The sequence below is a fragment of the Zea mays genome, chromosome 6 (genome assembly GCF_902167145.1).
Source record: "Zea mays cultivar B73 chromosome 6, Zm-B73-REFERENCE-NAM-5.0, whole genome shotgun sequence".
NCBI classification, from domain to species: domain Eukaryota; kingdom Viridiplantae; phylum Streptophyta; class Magnoliopsida; order Poales; family Poaceae; genus Zea; species Zea mays.
In genome coordinates this window covers 142,570,866-142,581,991 of record NC_050101.1, presented here as the reverse complement: position 1 = coordinate 142,581,991, position 11,126 = coordinate 142,570,866, and the positions used below count along the sequence as shown (strand labels likewise).

The 11,126-nt window shown below is 41.2% G+C and overlaps 1 protein-coding gene across 2 annotated transcripts; it reads left to right on the top strand.

Annotated features, from left to right (window-relative positions):
* Positions 1-1,063: 1,063 nt before the first annotated feature.
* On the top strand, positions 1,064-10,835 carry LOC100276074 (Mediator of RNA polymerase II transcription subunit 32). Of its 2 annotated transcripts, none has more exons than NM_001149955.2 (2): positions 1,064-1,626; positions 2,870-3,082. In NM_001149955.2, the coding sequence occupies exon 1, from the start codon at positions 1,183-1,185 to the stop codon at positions 1,624-1,626; it is 444 nt and encodes a 147-aa protein (NP_001143427.1). In that variant the 5' UTR covers positions 1,064-1,182; the 3' UTR covers positions 2,870-3,082. The 2 variants fall into 2 exon arrangements, with proteins under 2 accessions (NP_001143427.1, XP_020394461.1); XM_020538872.3 differs by lacking the exon at positions 2,870-3,082 and adding an exon at positions 10,502-10,835 and having other exon boundaries at positions 1,066-1,626.
* Positions 10,836-11,126: the final 291 nt, after the last annotated feature.

Here is an 11,126-nt window from a genome sequence, read left to right as displayed (position 1 = left end):
TTCCTACATTCAGTGGCGGATCTCCAACCGAGGCTGGGGCTGCCTGGGCTGCAGCCCGGTCGCGGCCCAAAAATCAGCGAATAAGCCCATCAGCTCCAGCCGCGCGACCGCGTGAACAGCCTCCCAGTCGTAGGTCGCTCCTCCTCCCTCTACCCACGAGCTTCAGGCCTCCAACCGCCCACGCCCCGACGCCCGGAGCACCGCTGCAACCCGCAGCGTCGCTCGCCCGGAGGCCGGACCGCCGGAACACCGCCGCTAGCCCCGCCCGGAGCACCGCCTTGACCACGCCGCTGTCCAGCCGCCACTCCGCGCTCCCTCCTTCTGCTAATTCGTGGAGCTCAGGTTTGTACACACGCGCTGAGAAGAAAGTGTGCTTAGCTATTAGCTTGTTCTTGCATTGGAGTGATGAGCCAGACAGCCAGTGATGTATGGCCTTGCCATAATGCCATGCGCGGTGTGCGGCGTGTGCCAATGCCCCTCCAAGCTTTCTGTTGGGGGTTCCTTGTTCTGTTGGGAGTTTGGGACGATGAAGGAATAGGAGGCCAAGAGAGTTTCTGCTAATCTGTGACAGATCATGCAGGAATAGGACGTCCCATGCGAACTGCGAAGCAGAAGCAACGAAGGTGAAGCTGTGATCTGTGAAGCAGACAAGCAGTGAAGGTGAAACATGTGCTATTGTTTGCTTTAAGTTTGATTTGAAATTTTGATTTGATTATTTATTTGGTAGTAATCCCATGCTTATAAGAATAGGATGGATAAATTTTTCATCAAGAACCAGAAGAAAGATGATTCTAATTCTAAAACAATTAGGATAAACGAGAGTCTTGTAAAAAAAAGACCACGTATAGTAGCTCTGGATCCGCCACTTCCTACGTTCTGTCCGCACGATTGATCGCGAGCTTCCCAACAACACGCGTCCAATAATGTAATTTTTAGAATTTATTTACTATACGGTCTGGGAAAACAATATTATTTTTTTAGAAAAAAATCCATGCCTACAATCTCTAGCCCTGGTCCAGATGCGTATGTCGAATAAAAAGGCCCATCCTGATCTCGACCCGATATCGATTGGGCCATTTCGGCATTTCCTGTTTTCACGCTTTGCTTTCGGTTTCGGGGTCGTCGTGTCGAATTGGGGGCTGAGGCCGAATTGGATCGTCAGAAGCTGGGGGTGAGGGAGGGATGGAGGCGACTGTGGACCACCTGAGCGCGGCGTACGACGACTTCATGGCGGCGGCGGCGGCTGTGGTGGAGGCCCGCGTACAGTCGGGCGGCGAGAAGAAGACGGCGGCCACGGACGCCGCGCTCGAGGCCTTCAAGCAGCGCTGGGAGATCTTCCGCGTCGCCTGCGACCACGCCGAAGAGCTCGTCGAGTCCATCCGCCAGCGCATCGGCTCCGAGTGCCTCGTCGACGAGGCCACGGGGTCCGCCTCCGCCGGATCCGTTGCCGCCCCCGGCATCAAGCCCATCAGCGCCGTCCGCCTCGAGCAGATGAGCAAGGCCGTCCGATGGCTCGTCATCGAGCTCCAGCACGGCGCCTCTGCTCAAGGGACCGGCGGCAGTGGCGGTGCCGCTACCCCAAATGCCGGCGCTGGAGGGCAACACCCGGAGGAGGGTGCCCAGTAGGTATGGACTATGGAGTTACTGAATTAAACTAGTAGCATCGCCCTTCTCATATGAAAATTGTAGCATTTTTCCTTCAATAGAAAACAAAGAACTTGTCGTTGCTGTGTTTCTATGAGTGACAGCATTAACCTTGCGTGTTGATATTTGCAAGAACATGAACTAAGGTGCCGTTTGGTTCATATATTTGTAACGTAATGGGTAATGGATAACGTTAAATCATGTTTGTTATAGTCCAACCGTAATCAGATACCGTACTAAAATTTGATACCAGCCTATTCAAATTTGTTACCGCCAGTAATCGAGCGTAAACTATTACCATTACCATTTGCGTTACATTTTTTGAACCAAACAGCACCTAAATCATTGCGATTTGCTGGCTGTTGTTTTTACCTTTCCATTTTGAGATATACTACTACTCAGCATTAATGTCTTTATGCCCATTGGTTATTGCCCAATCTTTACACAGATTGCTAAAATGCTGCTCTCCATAAAAAAAAATTATAGTGTCGTGACAAAGCATGAGAGGTATATAGATCTAATTACATGATGACCAGAAAAAAAAAACCTGGGGGTATAATGCTGCGCCAGTTTTAAGTCTGTACCTGTTTGGACCAGCCAGTGTATGGGGATTGGTTGTTGCAGTTTTTGATTTTGAGTCAACTCTTTTGTTGAGTGAAGAGATAAGGTTGGGAACTTGGGATCCCTGGTTTGAGATAGACAAAAAAACTAAAAAAGGGCTGATCCAGTGCTGGAGGCTCTCACACGAGTGGGGTCTAGGAAAGGGATGAGCTTCGAACTCACGACTTAAATTAGGTGCCGTTTGGTTCCTAAAATGTAACGTAAATGGTAACGGTAATGATTTGCATTCGATTACCAGGGGTAACAAGTTTGAATAGGCTGGTATCAATTTGTAGTGTGGTATCCAATTACAGTTGGACTTAAACAAACATGATTTAACGTTATTTGTTACCTATTACATTACAAACATATAAACCAAACAGCACCTTAGTTCCTTTATCGTTCTATAGATCCAAAGTTTTATTCACCACTGCTATGGTCCCTACAGATTCATGATATTTGAGTTAACAAAGCAGTACTGGTTTTCATTGTTCTCAGAGTATATTCACTAGTCATTTTCACAAAAGCACGAACTGAATTGAACAGTAATTTAGTAAGATGGTTACCAAGAAACCAGATATGCCCATCACTGTATCTCAAATGTATGTTAATCTATTATGTGCAGAAAAAAAAGATTTGACTATGCTACATGACAGTATGCTGATAAACTATTGGAAGTAAGCAGAAATGTGGAGATGTCATAATCTGTTTGTATCGATATTATAGGATCTGTAGACAAAGTACAATTTCACAATTTGATGGCTGCACTCAAGAGAATTGGCTGAGGACTATGAACTACTCCCTCCATTTCTAATTATAAGATTTTTTGGCTTTTCTAGATCAATAGTTTTTGCTACACACCTAGAAATATATTATGTATAGATACGCAAAAGCTATGAACCTAGAAATGCCAAAATGTTTTATAATTTGGGACAGAGGAAGCATTAGCAGAAAAAACATGCGTTTACATCCAACATGGATTAAGACGCGTTAACGCATTATCATACCAAAAACATAGATGATATGGTGAGCAAAGTGCATTATCATACCAACAACAGTAACATGGATTAAGACCACAACTGATTGTTAAAATTTGGCCACTGACTCAATATAAGCAGTGTACCTAAAAAATAGAGCTGAAATGAGATAATCTGTACAGAAACTTTAAAGGTTGTAACCAATGCCAAATTCAGAAAATAGAGCTAGATAAAATATTAGCTCCATAAGTATACCGGACTTTGATAAATGTAACATGCTGAATGATACTACTCCGTATCATGTGAGAAAAGGATCTGAGTATCTGGTCGATTAATTTAAGAATATATTAAGACCTGGAACTTCTGAACTTTAAACACAATAAACTAATAACCTAAGAGCATAGTTAAGTTATACTTGGTGTACGAGATCTTAAATCTACATTTGCAGGCCTTGTGCTGCTGTGCACACAAAATCAGGGAACACAAACTCTTAAATCAGTTCTTGAGATTAGAACCTACTTACATCTCTCTAGCATAGTCCTGTAAGCACTATTGCATTTTTCTCTTGTTACAAAAGAGACATGCCTCTGCATATCCAGTCATAGCAAAGTTAAATTGAAATAAATGCCATGAAATATATAATACTCTATTAAGAACTTAATGTGGGCACCTGTTGTTACCATGACTTCACTCCTCCGCGCTGACACTCTGGGTCCGCCCCACGCATGCCGCGCAGCTAATGTGCCTACCCAGTACTTGACCCCGCCCGTGCAGCTACCACACCGTGCAAAAAATAGTGCAAACCGAGCACTCGAACCCACACTTCCTTGCTTCGGAAATTCAGGGCTAACAATCAAACCACACTTACCTTAATGTTTAGAAATAAACAATAATTATATTTGAATAAATATCTCAATACTTATTTATATGATATACAACAATCGTAGCAAAACACGGAAATAAACAATAATTATATTTAAATAAATATCTCAATACTTATTTATATGATATATAACAACCGTAGCAAAACACGACTGGCTATTAACCTATAAATTGCCATGACATAATGACTACTTCTATTTTAGGACGGAGGGAGTAAATTGTATCGATCCATATTATTAAAAGTATGAATTCCATTCAGTTCAAATATTTTTGCCAAATTATATATGTTAACTTTGGTCTGAGTACCTCTAGAGCCTTTGCTGTTCTTAATGAAACCTTCAAATCTGAATTAAATCTAGGAAAATGTGAGCACTCAAGTTAAGTTGACGACTTGAATCCGTCCTAGTTGATAGGTTGCATGACAAAAAATCGAACCAGTACGCTGAAATGACTATGCAATTAATCGACCTAAGCGCATGTACAACCCAATTAAATAAGGGATCGCTTGAGTGGTCTATAGTAGACTAAGTGAAAAAATTAAGTGGCGGGCTTCTCTATACATAATATGTCTTGACTGTATTTATTATCTAGGGGTTTATGATTATATCATACAATTTTTTAGCTATCTTTTATATTTGGAAAATCATTCCAAAGGCTTAGAGTTTTACATGCCCTAAGGAACATTGTCCCAAACTCACAATGTCAATCCACAATTCCTATTGTCGAGGTAAAGACAATGCACTGGGAGAATGCTCTTCCTAACATGTGGGTACATTCCGTTGGGACCTCTATTGCCATAAGCCCATAAAATGCATCATCTGACTTCATTACCAATGGAAAATCCTCGTCAACAACAAATGTTGTTGTTACAGGAATATTGCAATTCTTGAGATTTGGTTATATGCAACAATTGATACAAATAGCACCGTCATCGTGGTACGACATCATAGTACATGAAGTACCAAAGAGAAAAAAAGTTATTGGAGGAGAGGGTACGTAGACGAGCAGTGTGGTGGGTCTGGGTAGGAACGGAAACTAGCACGTAGGTTGTTTAGAGAGGTTCTATCTGTATTGTGCGCAATACCATACATTATCTTGCTATCCATCGATTGATGAATATAAAGGTGAACATGATTACAAGTTCAAGGATTAACTGAGCACCATGACCTCTTAGCTCCCCCTTTTCACTTTGGTTCCGATGGGAATTGTACCATTTTGGTCCATAATTCACCTTTATGTGTTCCCTTAGACATTGCACTCTTTAGATGAAGTGGGGTGACTTCTTTGACTTGTGAGGACCAAATCCGACCTTGTGTGCTTGGAACATGTTCATGTGAATCTCCTTCAATCATTACTTTGTTTCTCATTTTATAGAGCACGAGATGAAAGAGTTTACATAGTCGAACCATAGGTAACCATGATCTTATCCTGGCCATGTAGTAGTACATAAATCTATGTCTTTGGTGGCACAATGTCGGGGATGTCATTCTTCAGTAGTAGCCATACCTGTCACAGGGGCAAGTTATGTCGCTTCCATGGACGTTGGAATTCGTGCCTTTAGATATGTCGTAGTTGCTATCTAGTGCAGTGATCTGTACTTGATAATATTTTATGGTATACTACCTTGCCCACACTTGGCTACAAGGCTAATGCACATATCAAATAGTGGTCTTGAATACCCTACTGCCTAAGTCATGGCGATAATATATCTTTTAGGCTACACATCACATATTTAATATGTCAAATGGGAGCCTTATCCATAATGTTACTGTTATGGGGTTGTCAAGAGTACGCCTCAAGTGTGGCGTCCCTATTTTAGGGGCCATGAGGATCTTGGTGCGGCTAGGCATATCCTTTGTCTTGTGGGTGGCCTTATACCTAGAAATAGGGATGAAAACGGGACAGGAAATTCCTGTACCGTCCCGTTTTGAATACTGTTTTTTCCTCATAGTTTTCGAATTGTTCGAGAACCGATTATAAAGATCATTTTCGTATTTTTCATTTCTGAGTCATGATGATACTGTTTTTACCCTTTTTATATAATATGAGATACATCTAGCATATAATTTATTCGAATTACAAACTTTGTTGTGTTCAATTGAATGAATAAGAGACCGGGAAAAGTTATAATTACTCTAACTAATATGAATGATGAAAAGAGTTGTTTGTGTATTTTTATATCTTAAAATTAGGCAATACATCACTTTATTATGTTTTTGTGGAAACTACAAAATATTTATCTTTCCGACTAGAGTTTATTGTTTTCGATCGTTTCGACTAACCGACAATTTCGATCTTGTATTTCGACCGTTGGTTTTCGTTTTCGTCCCGGTCAAAAAATATGAAAACAAAAACAATCTAACTGTTTTTTGATTGTTTTCGACCGTTTTCATCCCTACCTAGACATAGCAAGAGTCTGTTTACCACACGGGAGGCCCCAGGTGGCTTGGGGCCTACACATTCATATTACTCTAGGCCAGGGACTATAGGGACTTAGTCCTAAGCAACTAAGTGTTTCTGTCGTTACGAGTGCCCTATGGCGAGGGGCATGTGTAAGGTCCAAACTTTATATAAAATAAAATAAAATAAATATATAAAGAAATAAAATAGCAAATTCAGATATCTCAAATTTAACTAGAGTACTGAAAATTGAGGACTGAATTTTAAAAACCAGGAATTATATTAGAAAAGAAGTAGTAGAAATGTGTTCAATTCAACTAAATGACTATTCATTTCATTATTAAATGATGCACTATAGGCATTATATACTACACCATTTTAATAAAGAGGCATAATTTAAACTTGGGACCTCAAAGTATAAATAAAATAGAGAATATGAAAGGGGATTTAATGGAACTATTTATTTCTTCCATAAATAAATAACAAGGGAAAAGAGTAAGTAATAATATTGTAAATAGTAGATATTATAATCACAGTAGTGTTAACTATGACACTTGGGAATTTGAAGATCAAAATGGGAGTTTGAATTTGAATGGAGAAAAGAGAATAAAGAGAAAAGAAGGAAAGATGTTATACACAATAAATAAGTAATAATTATTTCAAAAATGATATAAGATCATTTATAAGGGAATTTTATCTGATACTTGAAAGTATGAAGTCCAAACAATCAATTCAAATTCATTTGAACACATGAATTTGGAAAAAAAGAAGAGAAAAATACTACATAGTATAAAATAACATATAAGTAAATTTATCACCATATTAGTATGTGTAATTTTAATATTTAATTCAAGAAGCAAATTTGCAACAAAGACTTGAATTCAAAATTTGGAATTTAAAAATGAAAAGGAAATTGGAAAAGAAAATAAATAAATAAATAAAAGAAAAAAGCCCTCTCGGCTCGGTGGGCCGAAACCGAGCGGGCAGTTTTCCCCTTCCCTCACTAGCCGACATGTGCCCCCCCCCCCCCCCCCGTGGCAGCTTCACAATCACGCGCGCGGTCCAATTCTCTGTACCCTAGCCACGCTTTGACCCCGTACCCTGTCTATTCGCTCAACGGCGGGTGAGCCCTCATTGCCAGATGCTTCCCTTTCCGTTGGCCGTTGCGCACCGCCCGGTTCGATCTCCGCCGTATGCGGGGGGATTCCGTGGAGTCCGTTGCTAGCCCCTATAAAACCCAGCTGTTCCCGCCTCAGCTACCTTCCCATGGCGAAATCCCTCCTGTGGCTGGACTCCTCCGTCGCGCCCCTGTTCCTCAGCCCGGGTCTGCAGTCACTGCGCCGCCGTTGGGGATGGCACCACGACTGTTGTCGTCCTCGCTAGATCCCTTCACCACCTCGCGTCGCACGCTGTTGATCCTCCACGGCCGCACCTAGGAGACCTCGGCTGCGGTCAATTACTTGACTCATCCTCGAACGTCGCCATGAACCCAGCCGCGCCGCTGCCATGGCGCTCGGCACCCAGTGTCCCTGCCCCTCATCCTTGGCGTCCGAACGGGTGAACCACCCACCGATTTCCGCCGCCCTCGATGGGCCATCCGGTTGCATCTATGCGCGGGCTCTCCCTTCAACACTCCAGTGCCCGAGCTTCCTCCCCAGCGGCCTCCGCTCGGTGCACTCTGCTCGACCATCACCAGATTCATGGTATGGACTATTCCCTGTAGATCCACCTTTATCAAGCATTGCATCGCGTCATAGTACACATGATGGGTTGCGTCTGGGCCAGTGGGACTGCTCAACGATCTCCGATGGAGATCAACGTTGGTTGTCTGTCGAGAGGTAGATGATGAGGCTCGCGACCCTCGGATTTTGAGGCAACGGTAGAGATTAGGTCTAGGGAACGCTCGACAGGGAGTGTTGTCGGCCATTGGATCTCGATCTAATGGCTAACACGGAGTACCGGTTGGATTTGGTTCTCAGTCGTCCGATACGAAATGTGCGGGTGAGATTAGATCTTGTGTTTTAAAATCGCGACCGTCGATCATCGATCGGAGGGCCAGTAGCACGTACCGGTTCGGTAAAGTGAGGATTTTATCTGGACCCTTGGTTTCTAATCCAACGGCCCAGAGAGAACCATAACCCTTCGTGGCTACAGATTTCCATATAAGCCCCTTGGGAATTAGAATATCAACCCACCATCCAGTTTGACTGTTGCCTGAGTCACGGATTACTTGCGCTTTAACCCCTGGTCTTCCCTGCAATTGAGGCACAATCCAGTGAATAAGAAAAAAACAGATAAATTGAATTAGAAAATGAATTTTTAATATAAAAAACAATTCCTATAACTTGTTTAATTCACATAAAATTCATATGAAGTCCAAATCAAACCATTCCAATTTATATAGTTTTATAATATTATTGTTTATCAATTAGTGCCACTGTTTTGACATGAAAGCCACCTTAAAATTTATGTCTTAATTAATCTTGTATCAAATACATAAAACATTCAGAAATTCATAACTCTTTCGTTTTAATTCCAAATTGATTCGTTCCAGTTGCGTTAGCTTCATATAAATATCTGCTACACAATAGCAACATTTATTATATGATATCCCATACGTTTATAATTGGGTTAATCTATGTCTATTGGATTAACTTCTTTAATATTAATATAGTATTCTAACTTTATGGTTATAATTTAAATAGGTAATCTTTAATCAAATAATGACTTAGATTAAAGTTGAGATAATTACTTATAGCATAATCTCTCATATGATCTACAGTAACCAATTTATAATATAAGTTTAATATTAAAATCATGTAGATCTTTTATAAGATCATAACTCCTTAATCGTAACTCCGATCTTAGTAGTTCTCGATCCCACGATCTCGTTACGACGCGTAGATCATTATTATTCAGTTTGTAATTATGTTTGGTGTGATGTTAATTTTGTCTATACCATGTCTGTTTGTATTGCTACGACTAGCAGCGAGGTCACGAGGATCTAAAGAATCACCCTGGTAACTGGAATCTCAAGTGCCAAGCACGTTGTGCCCTTGATCCACTTTTGTTACCCAATAATATTCTTTATTATCACTATTTAATGCATAGGTTTAATTTTGATGGGACCCAATAGGTCACCCTAGTCTGTTTATCCCGTTTACCTTGTTTACCCCTGAATCACTTAGGTGGTTCTACTATTGCTTTATATGGTTTTGGGTTAATATTTCATTATATCCATGTTCCAATTATTCTATTATTTTATTTATGTTCATGTCAAGATGATTATTATCTTTAATTGGAACATGGAGCTTAACTTGAGAAACACGTGCCACCACAAGAGAGGAATGGGACCCCTTGGCTAACTAATTAGGAAAGCTAGTGGAAGACTACCTTACCCGAAAGCGGCAAGGGCAGTAGGGGAGTTGCATGCAAGGAGGTTCTCGGGTTGATTTTGCTGTGATGGCGGTCAGAAGAGGGATTCTTGCAAGTGCTCTTCCCATAAACTGTAGCGGGTTTTCAGAAGCTAGTGGAACTTTGTAAAGGCCTCGTAGTGGATCCCTAGCCATTCACCTCGGTAGTGTCTAAGGGCCTTGCAAACCCTGGCGACATGAGAACATGACTTGTGGGTAAAGGGTACAACCTCTACAGAGTGTAAAACTGGTATACTAGCCGAGCTCATGGTCAAGAGCAGCTCAGGACTCTCGCATGATTAAATTATGGAACCTAAACTCAATTTGTCATATGCATTGCATGGGGTTTATTATTAATTTGTTCTATTATTGTTATTATGGTTTGGTATTTACTTACATCTAGTAACTGCTAATAAAATTTGACCAACTTATTAAAAACAATGCTCAACTTTAACCCCCTATTGTTGATCAGCCTTACACATCTCATGAACTCCCACCTTTGGTGAGTTTATGCACATTATTCCCCACAACTTGTTGAGCGATGAACATGTGTGAGCTCACCCTTGCTATCTCACACCCCCATAGGAGAAGAACAGGTGGTTCAAGAGGAGCCACATATCGAGGAGTTCGTTTCGATCTAGGTGGTGTCTCCCAGTTGAATTTCTGGTGCCAAGGAGGGATTTTAGATCCTGTTATATTTATCTTTTATTTTGTAAGACTTCCGCTATGTAATAAGTACTCTGATTATGTTGTGACATTTATCTCTATACACTATGTTATTATATATGTTGTCTTCTTTGGCGCATGTATGAGATGCACCCGGCTTTGTCCCTTAAAACCGGGTGTGACAACATGTGCACTTAAATACTTCATGAGCCATCCAGGGTGTAAGGATAATGGACCCAACCTATTTGATTAAGTGATTTTGATGTTTGATGGTCAACATAACTGGTGGACTAATTGTTGTGCAAGTGTTTGTATTTTGTAGTTCACAAGATGCAAATTGGATTGGCCTGAGGCTCTGAGGATGCAACATCTCAAATAAAAAACCGAAAGACTTCTAGAAGACTCTCAAATATCAAGCAAAGTCGAAGACACAAGCCAAGATTGAAGCCCAAACAAAGAAGATTAAAGAAATCAAAGATGGGCTAAAACTAGGTGCACCAAATCGAGGCACTAGACCGGTTTGCTAGAAAGCCCTTCTCGAGTA